The sequence below is a fragment of the Orycteropus afer genome, unplaced genomic scaffold (assembly GCF_000298275.1).
Source record: "Orycteropus afer afer isolate SDZICR_OR568_19922 unplaced genomic scaffold, OryAfe1.0 scaffold00289, whole genome shotgun sequence".
NCBI lineage: Eukaryota > Metazoa > Chordata > Mammalia > Tubulidentata > Orycteropodidae > Orycteropus > Orycteropus afer.
The window spans coordinates 3,463,992-3,481,625 of record NW_006921876.1 but is presented as its reverse complement, the minus strand read 5'-3'; the positions used below and the strand labels follow the sequence as shown (position 1 = coordinate 3,481,625).

The window sequence follows — 17,634 nt, the reverse complement described above, 5'->3', positions numbered from 1 at the left end:
TTTCCTCTCCTCACCTAATCCCTTCGGCTGATTGCTCTTCTCTCTGGCTTCCTGGCTTTTAATCCCCTTTGTCCTGCTCTTCCCGCCTGCTACTTTGGGCGTCCCTGAGTTGTTTCTCCTCACCTGTAACCCTGGGTGGTGATTTTCACCATAATTTATAAAAAAAAAAAAGAGATTGTCACATTTAGCATGCATATTTTGGACTCATTTTGATAGAAAAGATTTGTGTTACTTGCTAAGTTATACAGCTTTCTAAAATTATAAGGATCTTTTGGACCCTTCTGCTGATTTACTGCTAACAAGGGAAAATTCTTGACTTTGGTACACTAAGAAAATATTAGTTAAAAGCAGAAAGAGCTGATTGTACTTGAAAATGATATGATAAATCAGTGAAATTATTTGGGGAATAGCTTGCTAGAAATAGAGACCAAAAAGCATCAAAATCATCTCTCATTTCAGTTATTACTTCTTATGTGAAAGGCACTGTAGAGAATACAAAATAGGGTAAAATTAAGATACTACCATTGAGCTGTTTACAGACAAGAGGTATGCAATTAGGTACTACATGAGGTAGAATTTTAGGTGCCATAAGGAAGATAAGGAAGAAACATCACGGGTGTTCAAAAGAGGGAGAAGTTGTTTTGTTTTGTTTTTCCAGCTAGGGATATCACAGAGAAAGTGACATTTGACCTGTGCCTCAAGGGATACTTATAAATAGAGCATGCCAGAGCATGGTAAGGGTAGGGCTCTGATGGAGGGATAGGAAACAAATTCTGGGCAGAGATGATTTGAGTCAAAAACATGGTGGGTAAGGATACACTGTGCACAAGAGAACAAGCGCCCTTTTGAAAGATGATAATGTTAAAAATTGGATCGGTAGATTAGGGTCAGATCTTGAAAATTTTGAGTTGTCAAGCTAAGGAGTTTGGACATGGTTCTATAGATGAGTTCAATAGCAAAGTATAGAATGGGTTGAAGAAGAGTAGGAACAGGGAGATTTAATTGGACAGACTATTAATGTCTTTCTCCGTAGCTGCTTAAATCAAGATGGTAGTGAAAATGGGTAAAGGTTGGGTGTAGGAAATGTTGTAAAAGTAGAATCAGGCAGACTTGACAACTGAATGAATATAGGGATAAGAGAGGCAAGAGTCAAAGATGACTTCAGTTTTCAAAACTTGAAATCATTAGCTTTAATTTTATAAAAAGAAAAAGCTGTGGTTTGAAATAACCCATAAACTTAAAAGGAAAACTAGCTCCTGGGGAATTGTATTTTCAACAACTATAAACACTGAGTTGAAAGTTCTTGGGAAAGCATTAGGAAAAATACATCAAACTAAACAGTAGGTTTGAACCTGTTGCCATTGTGTTGATTCCACCTCATAGCGACCCCGTAGGACAGAAGAGAACTGCCCCACAGGGTTTCCAAGGCTGTAATCTTCATAGAAGCAGACTGCCACAAGTTTCTCTCATGGAGTGACTGGTGAACTTGAACCACCAACCTTTCAGTTAGCAGCCACTGTGTCACGAAACCGAGAAAACCAAACCCATTGCCGTTGAGTTGATTCCAACTCACAGTGACCCTGTAGGGCAGAGTGGAACTGCCCCATAGGGTTTCTGTAATCTTTATGGAAGCAGATTGCCACATCTTTCTCCCATGGAGCAGCTGGTGGGTTTGAACTGCCAACCTTTTGGTTGACAGCTGAGTGTTTACCACTATACCACCAGGGCTCTTTCAATATATCAATAAATATGTGTTATTTCAGATGATATCAGGGAGTAAAATAGATGACTTATTTACAAAAACTGCATTAATAAGAGTTACAAAAAATATTTCAAACTTTTTCTTATTTTCACCCTGTAAAATGTCTATAGGTGTGTATGCTTGGATTGGCATTAATTTTGTCCTTGGACGGTTTGAGCATATTGAAGATGGTAAGTATCATGTTTCCAACTAATGTGTTTAAATGGAAATCACAGTTTTTCTATTTAATCCAAAGAACTAATTAGAGGTTTTATTTTGTGACACTGCTAAGTGTGTAGGGTAGTGGAGTGAGAGGAGCTGCTATTTGATGCAATTAAACATGATTTTAGTTGAGAGGAGTAGGCTGAGTTTGCCTAAATAGTCTTGAAATCTACCATGAAAACAAGATGACTCTTAAAAAGATCCCTAGTTCTTTGAATTTGTTCTGTTCCAATGAATGCATCTTGTTCTTTCCAGATGATGAAGCAGTTGTGGAAGTTAACATTCCTGGTAGTGAAAGCAGTGAAGCCATTATCCGCAAAAGAACAGCGGGTATTCTCGACATGGGAGGCGTATCCACTCAGATAGCATATGAAGTCCCCAAAACTGTAAGCTTTGCCTCCTCACAGCAGGTTATTATCTGTACAAATTTCCTTCTGTTTGGTTTGGTTTTCATTTAACATGTCTCCATCCATTTTTTTTGTTTTGTTTTCTGAGTCTGCAAACATCTTTACTGTGCTTGCTGAGTGTACCACCTTCTCAACCCAGGCGAAAGGAGACAGGAGGAAACCAAGGCAAACCTCAGCTAAGCCATTTGTGTTTGTACACTGAAATCAATCAGCTGATTTGTTTTCTGAACTTAAAGTGTTTGTTTTGTATTTATGTCAATCACATGCTTGGATATTGGTTTTTACCTTCAGTTATTGCTTTTCTCAACAGGTATTGTAAAACTTAATAACATTAGATTTCTTACAGTATAATTGGGAAATTACTTTTTTTTTTTCCCAATGATTCAGACAGCTTTTAACTTTTCAGGAAAGGATTAAGGTTTGTACCCGATACTTCCACATTTCCGGACTTATGCTATCTTTTCTCCATTCCCTTCAGTGTTCTCAGTCCCTGCCTTTAAGTTTCTTAGTAGGCTGCATGGCCTTCCATAGGGAATACCAGGATGTAAACCTGGGTTTGGGTTTTCAAGTGTATTACTGAATTACTACGTGTCCTTATTATTTAGCTGTAAATTAATACCAAAGGCTGGTTTCCTGCATGTTCCCCTACTAGATAGGGATGCAGCATGTTGTGGTTAAATGTGAGGCTGTGGAGCTGTACAAGCCTACATTACATCATCACTCTATTCCTTACTAGTTGTGTGACTTTATGTAAGTCACAGAACTGCTCTGAGCTGGTTTCCTTATCTGTAAATATGAGTAAGAATACCTATAACATATAAAGAGGTCTTGTAAACATTAAATGAGAGAATGTACATATTGTCTGTAGTGCACTGCCATGTACCTAATAGTATGTGCTCAATAAATGTTAATTATTAATATTATAATTATTAGGGTAGGGTAGTCTATTAATGCTTTCAGCTTCTTGGAAAAAACCTTTATAAATTCAAATGTTACAAGCTGTCTTTTCTACTTTGCATTCAAACATGCCTCTAGAAACTATTGCATTCTTTTTTTGAGATCATTTTTATTTTTTTCTCATTATGAAGTAAAACATACATATAAAGGCAGTTTAATCAAGATTTCAAAATTTCCATAAACTCATGTTCTAAATACAACCATTGCTAGCCTATTGGTGAGCTTCTTTTCACTTTTTTTTTTCTCAGATTTTTTTTAAATACAGTTATTATAATTATACTGTTTACACAATTTTGTGTTCTTCATTTAACAGTGCCTAGCATGTTCCATTACAATCTAGTTTTCTGACATGACATAAATTGTTGATAGGCTGTAACTAACTAAACCCTCCCTTGATGTATATTCAGATGTCATCTAATTTTTTTCTATCATAGAATTGCAGCAGATACTTTGTGTATAGAGGCTTTTCTATGCTTAGGATCATTTCCAAAGAATAGGATTTCATAAATAGATTTACTAGATCAGAAGGTATGAACATTTTCAGAGAATCATAACAGTGTTACAAATGTGCAGCACATTTGAGGTTTCTTAAGTCAGAATTGTCATGTTGAATTATGAAGGATACTTAGCTTCTGGGAAATGCAGATGCAGAAATTTCTGTCTCAGATAAGAATCTTTTTAGATCCTTCTTTTTAAGGGGGCATATTCATCAGGAGGTAATCGTATTTGTGTTGCTTAAAATACTAAAGTTTGTTATCCTTATGTCTGCAGGAGGAAATAGCTAAAAACTTACTAGCTGAATTTAATTTGGGATGTGATGTTCACCAAACTGAGCATGTTTACAGGGTCTATGTGGCCACATTTCTTGGATTTGGTGGCAATGCTGCTCGACAACGATATGAAGACAGAATATTTGCCAACACAGTTCAAAAGAATAGGTAAAGCACTTTCCAGTACTCAGCAGTTATTTCAAACCTCCGTCTCTCCTTGTAAAAAACATAGGCAAAGCATGGACAATTCAGTTAAGAAAAAGCATGTCAATACTGTTTGCTTTTGACCACCCTCTATATGCAGAGCTGGGAGGAAAAATTAAAGGACACCAGACCTTCAGCCCAGGATCCTTCAGGCCATGACAGCCTCTGAAGAAGGATATATCTCTGGCTGACCTCTTATCTCTCAGCTTACATGATGAATTGGAAATTACACTATCAGAATATTAAATAGTTTTGAGGTTGGGGTACTACTATTCATGATTACAAAGTCTTTGGGAAACTCAGCCTCTCCGACACTGGCATATGTTCTACAGGCTTGTGATAAATAGGTACTCTTGTTGATGATATAATTGAAATACATAATGTTCTCAATACTTTATGGAAGATCAGTGTATGCATTTATTTAGAAGCTAAGAACCACAGTAGAGAAAATTATTCAGGAGGAAGAAATAATCTAGAAGTCAAAGCTAGTAGTTTTTAATGATTTTTAGCATTGTAACTTTTTAAAATGAGTTTATGTAAAATCCTGGTACAGAGAACATACAAGAAAATAAAAGCAACAGTTTATGAGTTTAAATTTTTCACGTTTACACAGCAATTATTTATTTGCAATTGAGTCCATAGATTAGAAAGGCTGTTTGAATGAATACAGAAATCTGAAATCTGGGTTATTTATATAGGAAACCCTATTAGTTTCATCAAATCCCCACTTTCTCCTTCTCTGCCACTTCTCCACATGCAACACTTCTTCCTCTGACCCTAACCACCAAAAGCTAAGCCAGACCTCACACATTAAAGGACATAGCCCTCCAGACAGCCAAGTCAGCCAAAGATGCTAGCCAGAAGCTTAAGAGGGCCCACAGCACCCTCACTTCTGACCTGCTGGCTACAAGTTCAGAGGTTTCCCTTTCCCCCTCAGGATACTAGTCGGGTAAGCTCTGAGATTTTCAGCCTCCCTCACTTCTCACCTGCTGGCTCCTACTACATTGCGTTCAGTAATTCACCAGAACAACTCACAGAACTCACGGAAAGAACTGTGTTTATGATTATGGGGGATTTTTTTACATCAAAAAGTATACCTAGGGAGAGGTCTGAGAGAGCTTCCATGTGCCCAAAAGGAACACACTACCCTCTCACCTGTATGCCTGTCACCAGCCAAGATGCCCATGAAGCTTTCCTGTCCAGAGCCTTTATTGTGGCCTCATTACATTGAATCAGCCATCTCCCCTGAGATCAACTGGTACTACACAGTGGTCTTTCTGACCAGCACCCCCTTGAGTTACCTCGTTAGCATAAACTCTTAGGCGTGGCCTCAAGGCCTATGGATGAGAAAGACACCTCAATTACTCAGAAAATTCCAACAATTTAGAGTTATCTCTCAGAAACAAAGGACAAAGACTAAATTACTTTGGGTAAAATTAAAGTAAACCACACAGTATCTGTGTTTTCTTTGTTTTGATGCAACAATATTGAGGAAGAAAACATCCTAATTTATAGAAATAGGTTATAGTATACTTTCTTGATCAATTTAATCTTAAACTTACAAAGTCCCAAACTTTAAAAGAAGACCAAATCAGAGCTATTAAGTACCACTTTAACAGAAGTTCATATATATACATAGGAAAAGCAATAAAGACCGTTAGTGCCTAAGGCATTTGACTGCTAACCAGAAGGCTGGAGTTTCAAACCCATCAGCCACTCCTCGGAAGGAAGTATCACTACTTCCGTAGGGATATTACCTCAGAAACCGAAGGAGGGGTCGCTGTGAGTCAGATCCCACTGGATGGCAGTGAGTTTGGTTTTGGTTTTATACCTAATTTAACAACAGTTTTGTAGCAACTTGCCTTTATCATGTCTTTCTAAAGCATCTAACCTATTTTTCACAGGATCTGTTACCTTCTTTTCACAGTCACATTTCATTCATTTATGTATAAGTAAAATAACAAGTACTACTGGCAAAAATGAGCTTGGGAACAAGATAGTTGGTAGGCATTGACTACAGTGAAAGTGTAACTAGAGAGGAGCTTCCTAGCCATGAAGACTCAGCAGGCCATGAGCATCGGTATGTACTGCCGAGGGAATGGAAAGCATTGGATATCTGACAAGTTGTTTAACAGAGATTCTGCTAAAGTGCCTGCTATTTGCTAGTGTATATTGTGTATCTGCAAGAGAGTATTGAATGCATAGTTTCCTAATGTAATTGATTCTGGGACCTTTTTATTTTCCCCTAGAACATCTTACAGGACTAGTGTTCTTCAGAGCATATATTGAGAAGCATTAATCTACAACCACTTCTCTGAAACAGTTTTCTGTAGGTCTATAAAGTTTCTCTTTGTATTGTAGGCTCCTGGGTAAACAGACTGGTCTGACTCCTGATACTCCATATTTGGATCCCTGCTTACCCCTAGACATTAAGGATGAGATCCAACAAAATGGACAGTCCATGTATCTACGGGGAACAGGAAACTTTGACCTGTGTCGAGAGACTATCCAGCCTTTCATGAATAAAACAAATGAGACTCAGACTTCCCTTAATGGGATCTACCAGCCCCCAATTCACTTCCAAAACAGTGAATTCTATGGCTTTTCTGAATTCTACTATTGCACCGAGGATGTCTTACGAATGGGGGGAGACTACAATGCTGCTAAATTTACTAAAGCTGCAAAGGTAACCTTCAAAGACTCCATCTTCTGCATGCTTTTGAGAGACTGGTGTGGACAATGACAGGTTATCCTTCCGTCACATTTGGATGCGTGCATCGAGAGAAGAGGAAGATGGAGTATAAGGTTGTAGTCCGTGCTGGGAATCCTATTCCCTTTAGTTGGGTGAGGGAAGTAGAACAGAAGTTAGAAATCCACTGGAAGTGGTTTCCTCCCACCACTCCATTAACTACCATGGTTATCAGTGACCTCCAGTTGCAGTTTTACTGTTCTTTTCTGCTGCATCTGAAAATACTCCTTCCAGCCTTCCCACTCCCTTAGTTTTCAGGATACTCCTATTCCCTTGTTCCTTGCTTCCTTTCAGATAGTTTCTTCTCAGTCTGCTTTGAGGTTGTCCCCTCTTCCTGTCCCTTATTTGTGATTCCAGAATTCCACCCTTGGCCCTCTCCCCTTCAGGTTCTTGAGTGGCCTCATCCATGTCATTATTTGCTGCTGCCTCTCAAGAAAAGGCTCCAATCCTGACCTCTGCCCAGTTGCCTGCTAGATTTCATGACTCAAATCAAACCCACCATTTTCTCCCCACTCTGCTTCTGTCATGCTGTCTCAGGTAGTGGCATCACCAATCATCCAGACCCCTTCTCCAAAAACTAAGAGATTTCTCCCTTTCACTCATTCGTTCCCCTGCCTGTGCCATGACCCCCTCCCATATAATCGGCCATCAGGCATGGAAGTTTGTGTCACATATATTCCTCAAACCCATCCCTGTTCTCTCTCTATCACTGTCTAGTCCAGCCATCCTGGCCCCCATGTGTACTTTTACAGGAGCCTTCTACTTGGTCCTTCTGCCTCAGGTCTTTTCTCCATGATTCATCCTCCACGCTGCTCCCAGGGTGATCAGTCTGAAACACCAGAACAATCAATCACCTTGTTCCCCTATTTAAAATCCTTAGCTGCTTACGGGATAAATTCTAAACACTTTCTGATGTCACACCTACCTCTATAACCTTACCTCACCACCTAGCACTTCATACCCTAATCATATGAAACAGGAATTAGTTTCCCTTATTTGCTGTGCTGTCTCTCATCTGTATCTTTTTTTATGATGTTTCCTCTGCCTGAAATGCCTGTCCTCACCCTCTTATCTCAGGCTAGGTACTGTCCCCTTGTGCCCCTATTGCATACACCAGATAAGCTCTGTCATCTTTCTTCCTCCTTTAGTTAGATGTTATAATAAGAACGGTGTCCTCCTTTGTTTTAAGTATTAAATTCAGAATAAGCACTTAACACAGATTCAGACACATAGTGGTCAGTAAATGTTAGCTCTTAATAGTCTTGCAAATGAAGAACTTCAGGAAAAAGTGGTACCTATTTCACATCAAGGCAAAGCCCATTGTAATCCTTTGTATTCCCAGTACTTTGTACTGTGTCTGGCACAGACATAGGTACTCAGTTTGAACTAGTTAAAATACTCCTTCACTTCTTCAAAGTTTTATGCCTGTAACATGTAATTGTTCAGACAGAAACTAAACAGTTTTGAAGAGGTTCATTGTAGGCAGTGAAATTCTTTTTAATCATAGGTTTGGCAGAATTTTAAGACAAAGAACAAGCATTGTATTTGCTGAACAGTAAGTATTCACTGAATGTCTAACTTGCATTCATTGTATACATATATAAGTTAAGCTTGTATGTTTCCTAATTGGAAGGATATGCTTGTTATGAATAGGAATTTTGCAGATCTTTTTTTTTTTTAAATGAGAAAAAAAAACGTTTTAAAAACCTTTACTAATATTTTATTATGGGTGAAATTTCTTTAGGATTATTGTGCAACAAAATGGTCAATCTTGCGGGAACGCTTTGACCGAGGACTCTATGCCTCTCACGCTGACCTCCATAGGCTAAAGTAAGTAGCAGATAGTTAAGTCAGAGTATTGAAGCCTTTAATTCAGTGTTAATCCACTGGCTTGCCACATTCTGGACCCACCAACGTTTTCATGCTATCGATCTCTTCTCCTCATTTACCCTCTCTTGCCTCCTTTCATACTGGGCAAAGAGTTGTCCCCAAAGGTATGTTATATTTTCTTGCTTGAGTTTTCTGTTTTCCACCTGAAATTCCCTTGTTGAAGTCTTGCTTGTGAAAATCCTCTCCAGAGTCCAACACCATCAGAAGCCATCACTTTCAGAACTTCCCCTGTCCACTCAACCAGATTCTCCCTTTCTCTTTGAGCGTCTGTGAGTGTCTCTAACACTAATTATGCCACTCTGATGGCATTTATCATTTTCTTTGTTTTAGTGATCTTTACTTTCATTTTAAGTCACTTAAGAGAAGTGAGTAGATCATATTATTTTTTATATCTTATTATTGCTTGGAAACCCAGTGGGGGTCGCTATGAGTTGGAATCAATTTGATGGCAGTGTGTTTGGGTTTTTGTTGTTGTTGTTGTTTATTACTTCCTTAGCACAGTACTTTGCAAAAAGTAAGCCTCTAATAAATATAGAGTCATAGAATATTAGAATTGAAAGGAGCCTTACAGATAATCAGTTCTTATCCTCTCCTTGTATAAGGAAACTGAGGTATAAAGAGATTGGAACTTGCTCAGTATTTATTCAATGAATGAATGATGGCATGCCTGATGTGTGGGAACTGTCATGGCATTGTATTAAATAATACAGAGACCAACTTTTATGAGCTAATTGGTGTAACAGGTGACTGTTTTGTGTTGTGGAAGAAAGGACATAAACCAATTAAATCAATTTGAAACACATCCAATTGGTTTGGCTCATTAGAGAGCTGCCTAATAAAGCTTTTATCCCAATGCTGGTTGCAGAGTGAAAGATATCTTAGTATATTATGTCATTTTGATTTATGTTTGTGCTTTCTATTTGTAGGTATCAGTGCTTCAAATCTGCCTGGATGTTTGAGGTGTTTCATACGGGCTTTTCATTTCCTAACAACTATAAAAATTTAAAGACTGCCTTGCAGGTTTATGACAAGGAAGTTCAGTGGACCCTAGGAGCAATCCTTTACAGGACTCGCTTCTTACCCTTAAGGTATGGCTGTGAATTTGGCAATGTGAGTCAAAAAAGAAGTTTTTCAGCAGTTAGGATGCATCATGGCCACAGTATGAGACAGGGGTGAGCCACCTGTGGTCTGTGGATGTTTGGGGTATCGTTCTTAGATCTGTCTGCGAGTAAAATTGTACCTCCCGTGGTTTGACTTTGGCGTTTCTCACCTCCCCACCAGTGCTTCCTTCCTTCCCCTCCTGACTGTCTTGTGATACACGGTGCTGCCGCCTTCTGTTAGATGATTATCAGCTGTCTGTTCCTCACCTGGTACAGGTGCTGATTCAGAGGTTCTTAACTTTTATGATCTTGGACCCCTTCTCAAAATGCTGTTTTTAAATGTCTGATATAAATACATAGGATTACAGAGGAAACCACTGTATTGAAAGACATTTATCAAAATATTATCAAAAATAAATTTCTGATGTAGTAAGACATATGCTTCTTTATTAACACTAAATATCAAGATCTCATAGAACTAGTAATTTCTATAAATTTCACTATAATGATTAATGCTGGTGATATCTTGAGACACATACAACACTGTAATGTGATGTAAAATATTTGTAATTTCTACTAGTAACAAAATCACGGGTCCTACTAATAGTATAGTAGTTTGCTGTGTACAGTCACGATTGAAGGAAATACTGAGTTTCAGTAAGAGATTGTGGCAAATAAAGAGGAATAAAGTTTTCCCCATTCAAGTTCATACATTGGCTGGCTGGTGACCCATGTTAAGAGCACTGGTTAACTGATAACTGAAGAATTAGCTCATTTTTATTTTTATTTTTATTTTTTTATTTAATTGAGGATCTCTTGGGAATGTTTTATCTGGATTTATCGCAAAGATTGTGAGTAGCGGGTATTAACTAATCATGATCAAGCGCTTTCACTCCACACTGGCCTCATTGTACTAGGGAAAACCTTACTCACAGTTGTAAAATTTCTGATTTTTGTTCTCCAAATTATAATGGCAGTAACTGCTACAAACTTTTGAATACACTTTGACATGTTATCTTGTGTAATTTTTATAACTACCCTACCTTAAGCCATATTACCCTACATTTTAAGGAAACTGGCTCTCAGAGGTTGAGGTTACAGTTTTTGTTACAGAGTTGGGTCCTAAGCCAGGCCCTCTCACCTGCATCCTGCACTACCCTGCTCCTTACCTCACATTCCCTCTCTAATGGTTCTCCTTTCTATTATGCTTACCTTTGTGGTTTATTTGTCTTGCTTTTTGTTTCCACATGGCAGAGATATCCAGCAGGAGATTTTCCGGGCCAGTCACGCTCACTGGCGGGGTTTCTCCTTTGTCTACAATCACTACCTGTTCTCTGGCTGCTTTTTGGTGGTCCTGCTGTCCATCCTCCTCTACCTACTACGGCTCCGGCGCATTCACAGGCGGACGCTCCGCAACAGTTCGGTTGCCACCCTCTGGATGGAGGAAGGCCTTCCAGCTCAGAAGATTGCTGGTACCTTGTGAGCCTGGATGTTAGAGAGCTTCAGGAAGACTTGAAAGGAAAAGCCATTTTTGCCTCAGGGTTTCTTCTCTTTGTTCTCATTCGTTTTGTTTTTCCTTCCCCTTTTGATTCTTTAAAAACAAAACCCATTGTTGTCAAGCCTTGCTTCCTAGAAATACTGCATTTAGCCGTTTTGAATACAGCTTTCAATTAAGAAGGAAATTCACTTGATTTTTGCTGCAGAGGATATCTGCCAAAATTTATGAAGATTTGTGGTTTTTCTTTAAGGTATGTTAACTTTTAACCAAATGCACTTTGATATTGGGGAGAAAGGGAAAAGACAACTTCTATCAATGGAGATAGGACTGAAGAGTGATATGATACTTTTACAGAACAAAAACCCTATTGACTGAAATTACTATCTTTTTTCTTTTTCTTCTCTCTCCATTTTGAAAGGTCTGACCTAAAGAGGGTAATGTTTAATTCTTATTTATTGTTCTGGTCTGTTGCTGTATGTTTTCCTTGCAGTTGTAAAAATTTTAAACCGTTTATATCCAAAATAGAGAAACAGAGGTACCAGGAGATAACCATTTTTAAAATTGATAAAGAAGAGGTCTATACATTGTGACATATTGACAAGAGCTTTGTGCGTGTGAAAAAATACTAGTGAAATAGAATGAGAGAAGGCAGTGCTCTTCTTTTAAAAGCAGACCCTTCTGAATTTACTGTTTCGTTTTATTTTATTTAGAAGAATCTTCGTTACCATCATGTTCTCACGACCATATGTGATTCCTTTTTGTTTCCTATCTTTCAGTGGCATTAGAATTCTTTGTTTTTGATAAAATTGGAAAAATTCATGACATTTCCCTGGCTTTGATGTTATTAGACCTAGATCTTAAAGGAGCTCTGGTGGCGTAGTGCCTAAGGCATTTGACTGCTAACCAGAAAGTTGGCAACTCAGACTGACCAGCCGCTCCCGGAAAGATGAGGCAGTCCACTTCCTTAAAGATGTACTGCTGCAGAAACCCAGTGGGGGTTGCTGTGAGTCAGAATTGGCTCAATAGCAGTGAGTTTGGTGGTTTTTTGTTTGTTTGTTTGTTTTAAGACCTAGATCTGGTGCCCACTTACAGGCACTTCAGTATTTCTTAGTAGTACATTTTTCCTTGTTTAATTGTGCTCAGTTTCTTCCAACTGCAAGCTGACACTTTCTCCCTTAATTGAAAGTACTCTAAGCAGTTTTATTTCATAGACCCCATGAAAGTTTGTTACTGCTGTAGTTGAGGTGGTATTGGCAATGCCACTGTAAATCCAGACTAAGGGTCTGAATTTAATACATGAAATAAACTCATGTTTTAAAGAAAACAAATTTCACATTTTAAACAAAAACCTAAGGACAAAAACTGGATTGGCCTATGTGATAATACATTTGTTTTTGGTGTCCTTTTTGTGCATATGTGCTATATTTTGATTCTAGAATTAAAATGTAACTGGTAGCAAATGTGTGTGTTGAGAACCATCAACTGCTTCTTTTACAAAAAATCATTGATTAGAGAAAGAATTCAGATTCTGAACTTCTACTTAGCCAAAAAGAAAAACGTAAGAGTTTATCTTAATGACTTAAAAGAGAGCAAATTTATTTTTAAAATGCAAATTATCTTATTTGCTCTTCAAAATTGATATCCTAGCAATGAAAAACTATTGGTGGAATGTTTACAACTCAGATTTCCAGAAGGTTAGAGGAGCTACCCAGTGTTACAGCATTTAATGTGTAGAGAGCCCTGTTAGAGAGAGCATAGGGCTATATGTGTCCATGGACCTAGAGACCAGCTTCTGAAATGCTGGTCTCTGGCTGTTGAAATCCTTCGTCCCCAATAAACACTCTTCCTTTTCAAGATCCAGCCACAAATGAGCTGTATCATAGATACCCCAGAAATGGAGTGAGCTTGTCTCCTTCTCCTTGAACTTTTAGTGTTGCCCCTGTGGACTAAGTGGCATTAATGGTGAAGAGGGAATAAGTTTACACTTTAGTTTTTCTACCATCAACCACAATTTACTAATAAGTCCCTAGCCTTTAAAATGAAAAAAGTGAAATACCCGAAGTGTGTTATTTTGCCTTTAAAATCAAGCCATTGATAAGCCAGCATAGTCACAGATTTAAATAGGCCTAAATTAAGACATCCTGCCTAAATAGCCACTTTCTAAATAAAGGATGCCAATTGGGTCCAGCTCTGTAACTTTCAGGGGACAGAGTAGAGACGAACACAGAGGATGTCTGCTTTAAGCCTGACCTGAGGATCCCTGCTCCAGGAAACTATCTCATCAAAACAAATCCCCAAACTAGGAGCCTAAGGCCCAGACAACCTAATACTTGGTACTGTGTTAAGCATTCATGTTCCCAGACGGAGAATTCCCTGAATCAGGGCAAACTGTCTCCTGCAGGCCAAATCTGGACCTGGGCCTGTTTTTATGAGACCCATGAGTAAAAAATGGCTTTTATGTTTTTTAACGTTTATAAGGCAAAAAAAAAAGAATACACAGCAGAAACTGTGTGTGGCCTGTAAACCATAAAATGTTTACTGTCTAGCCCTTTATGGAAAAAGTTTTCTGGCCCCTGTGAAAACGGTTGATTCAAGAAAGGATGTAGACAGTATTGTTCTCTTACTCAGAAGGCAGTTACCATCTGTGGATACAAAAAGATAGGAAAAGTGACCAAACTTCAGTCTGAAATATTTGTTTATGCATCAGAGTTTCACTTTTTATCTTCTAGATTATTTTCAAGATTGATTTTCTAACAAGCTAGGAGACAGGGTCCAAAAGAAAAAAAAAGTGCTGTTTAGGAGGGGTCACTGTGTCATCTTGAAGTACCTGCAGCCACAACAGATTGTGCTCCAGAGACAGTCTCTCATAACTCCTCTCCATTCTATACCAAAGAGAAGACAAGCTAGTTCTCCAAATGTTGCAGGAATGGGCTTAGAGGCAAGCAAGGGAGGAGCTTAATTTAGCAGAAGGATTACTAGTAATTCAGGATGGGCCAGGAAGGCAGTAAACTCTGTATACTTGTAATAGAAAGCAAAAGAAATTGGACCTGGAACTTGTTAAAGCCTTATCAAGAAGAGTTGTGTGTTAAATCTTGGTAGAAATACTCCTACAGTTAGTGCTTACTTTCCTTAGCTACATGTGGGTTTCTCCTTTTTAAACCTTCAGAGATGTTCTCAAAGATTTTACAATCACATTACTTTTACATCACAGTAAAAGTACAACACATGGACTTGTATTGGTGATTTTAGCACATTTTCACCCCTCAACTGCTGGCTTTAGGCAGTGCTTCCCAACCTAAGGGCAATCTGGGGTGGCTGCTTTTTTGGCTGGAGGCTGGAAACATGAGGGCCCTGCAGGACCACCCTGAGGACTTCAGAGAACACCTTTCACCACCTGGTGGCCACACCTGTGCACTAGGGTTGGCAAGCTCTGGTTTAAAGAATATTTAAATTTTAAATTCAGGACTACCTAGGATAGCTTTTGTTACAAGGAGCATGCATGCATCACTTAACAAGAAACTAAAAAAAGACAAATGTGTTTTCCAAGCTTTTAAAAAAAAATCAGCTTTAGAATTTTACATGGTAATGTGCAATGCAGCAAAACTACCTTTAAGTAAATTAAGTAGTTAGTTATTTCAGTGTTTTGTTTTATCTGATACTGACTTTCCCTTTCAGTAATACATGATGTGACCAACCAAGGAGAATTCTTTGTTGTTATGTTACTAAAATTACATTTTATAATTAAGAATTATAGAAACTAAGGGACATATTTCTTTTCTTTTTTTTTTTTTTTTTAATTTAAGCAATGTTTTCCAAAGTAAAAATGAGTGTCTTGGAAAATTGTTGTGGTGTCATATAACTTTCTATATTTTGCAACCTCATTTTCCCACACTTGCACATGATAGGTGTTGAGAATCAATAAAAGGAAAGTTTATCCAATTGCCCACAACCCTGTGTGAGCTTGCTTTCTTGTGATTTAAATTAATTTTCCTCTGATGTTTGAATCTTACTACTTGTTACAATAGTTAGTTGAACTTGAATTTAAATTCAGTAAAATAAATTGAGTGTGACTTCATGCTCTATTTGTGTTGGTTGTATTTGACGTGCATGTGTGGAAACACAGCTATGTGGGTAGTGGATGGAAGAACCTATGCTCCGTGCAGCACAGACCTACTGCCATCGAGTCAGTTCCAGCTCAGAGTGACCCTATAAGACACAGTAGAACTGCCCTATAGGTTTTCCAAGACTGTAAATGTTTATAGGAGCTGACTGCCTCATCTTCTGCAGAGTGGCTGGTGGGTTCAAACCATTGACCTTTTGGTTAGCAGTCAGATGCTTTAATCACTGCACAACCAGAGCTCCTTCTCTGCAGCACAGTCACCAAATATTATCTGTTGGGTCAACATGAGTGACTGCCTTCTGGTTAGCAGTCATTTTTGGTTTTGTTTTTTTAATACATAATGTTACTTGCTGTCAATTTGACTTATGGCAACACAATAGATAGGTATAAAGAAGAAAAATAAAATTAACCACCTTTTATGTATTTACTCTTATAAATAGTAAAAGCAAATACTGACCTTATATTATACCTTTTGTAAATAGATCTAATCTTAAAGTCTTTGGCTTATTTCCAGAGAAATGGAAGTAGATTGCCCAGCCTTCCTTCTGAGGAGTGGCTGGTGAGTTTGAACCGCCAGCCTTCTGGTTAGCAGTCTCACTGCATAACCCATGCTTCAGGGAACCAACCAAATAAATTATTAGATCTTTTCCTAACCTCTCAGACTGAAACGTTGAAATAGGAAGAATTTATGCTTAGTGGACCCATATCAATAAACTCAGACTAACCCAACTTTATGTTCCTTGAACCATTATCTGACACTTTAGTAACTATTCCCACATATATCTCCACAGTTTCTCTTTGTACAAATTAGAAAAATCAGTTCTTTTGTGTGGTGCATAGTGAACCTTTTCCTGGGCCACACTTTGTACTTTAGCTTATGAGGCTCACTGGGACTTAAGCCTAATTATAGATCTCGTGGCAAAAATGGGTGTTAGGGTGGTTCCTGGAGACATTCAGCAGTGTCTTGTAAGTAATCTGCCTTAGGCAATAACCCAGAAAACTCCCCTGGTACCACACCAGTGATATCTCAGACTCATCAGGTACAGGTGGGTTAACAGGGCTGGTTCTGTTGGCAGGAGTGATTCAATGGAATTTAAGGGCTCAGAGTCCTCAGCTTTCTGATTTTCTGTCCATAAGTACCCATCCCAACTTTCAGGATCCCATTTCTTCCCAATCAATGTCATTTCTTTTACTTCAGACACACTCAAGTTCAGAGATTCAATTGGCACTGTATTTCAGCCACTCTTATGAAAAGACTCTGGGTTTCATTTTTGGCATTATTAGTTCTGTTACTACAAGAATAAGGTTTTCTTCCAGGATATGCATTGCAATTTTGAGGTACTTTATGTGGTGTTTGAGCAGTGACTCCAAAGCCCTGAGCTCATCTCTCTTTCACCACTTTGTTTAGTGTAAGTAGGGCCAATAAGAGGCTTCCCTATACTTTTCATTCTGAGAAAATTGCAGAAAAGTATCAAACCTGTGATCACTTTTCACCAGTACCTGATGGATCAGTGGTGATGTTTTGTGTATTAATATTGCCACCTCACACCATGGATTAGCAGTGTCCTCTTTACTAATGGAGGCAGAGTCATCAGTGCTTTAAGACTAGGCAGATTTGAGAACCACTTTAGAAAAGTCATCCTTACAATTTTCTTTTTCTAGTGCCTAAGGCACTTGACTGCTAACCAGAAGGCTGGCAGTTCAAACCCACCAGCCACTCCTCGGAAGGAAGATGGGCAATCTACTCCCGTAGTGATACTGCCTCGGAAACCCAAGGAGGGGTCGCTATGAGTCAGGTCCGACTCGATGGCACATAACAACAACAACAGCAGAACCACTCTCGGTACAAAATGTCTTAGGCTGAGTTCTCTAGCAAAACTTACATATATGTATATATATACATATATAACAACAACAAAACAAACAAACTCGCTGCCATTGAGTCAATTCTGACTCAGCAACCCCCTTTAGGTTTC

At 38.5% G+C, this 17,634-nt stretch overlaps 1 protein-coding gene across 1 annotated transcript in view; it reads left to right on the top strand.

Moving 5' to 3' along the window:
• The window catches only part of ENTPD4 (ectonucleoside triphosphate diphosphohydrolase 4), a 23,487-nt gene extending 11,964 nt beyond the window's left edge, over positions 1–11,523 (top strand). Inside the window, exons 6-12 of the mRNA XM_007950841.1 lie at positions 1,873–1,932; positions 2,219–2,349; positions 4,099–4,265; positions 6,663–6,987; positions 8,795–8,880; positions 9,867–10,028; positions 11,295–11,523. Of these exons, the coding sequence (XP_007949032.1) occupies positions 1,873–1,932; positions 2,219–2,349; positions 4,099–4,265; positions 6,663–6,987; positions 8,795–8,880; positions 9,867–10,028; positions 11,295–11,523 (1,160 nt within the window). The remainder of the gene's footprint in view (positions 1–1,872; positions 1,933–2,218; positions 2,350–4,098; positions 4,266–6,662; positions 6,988–8,794; positions 8,881–9,866; positions 10,029–11,294) is intronic.
• The last annotated feature ends 6,111 nt before the right edge of the window (positions 11,524–17,634 follow it).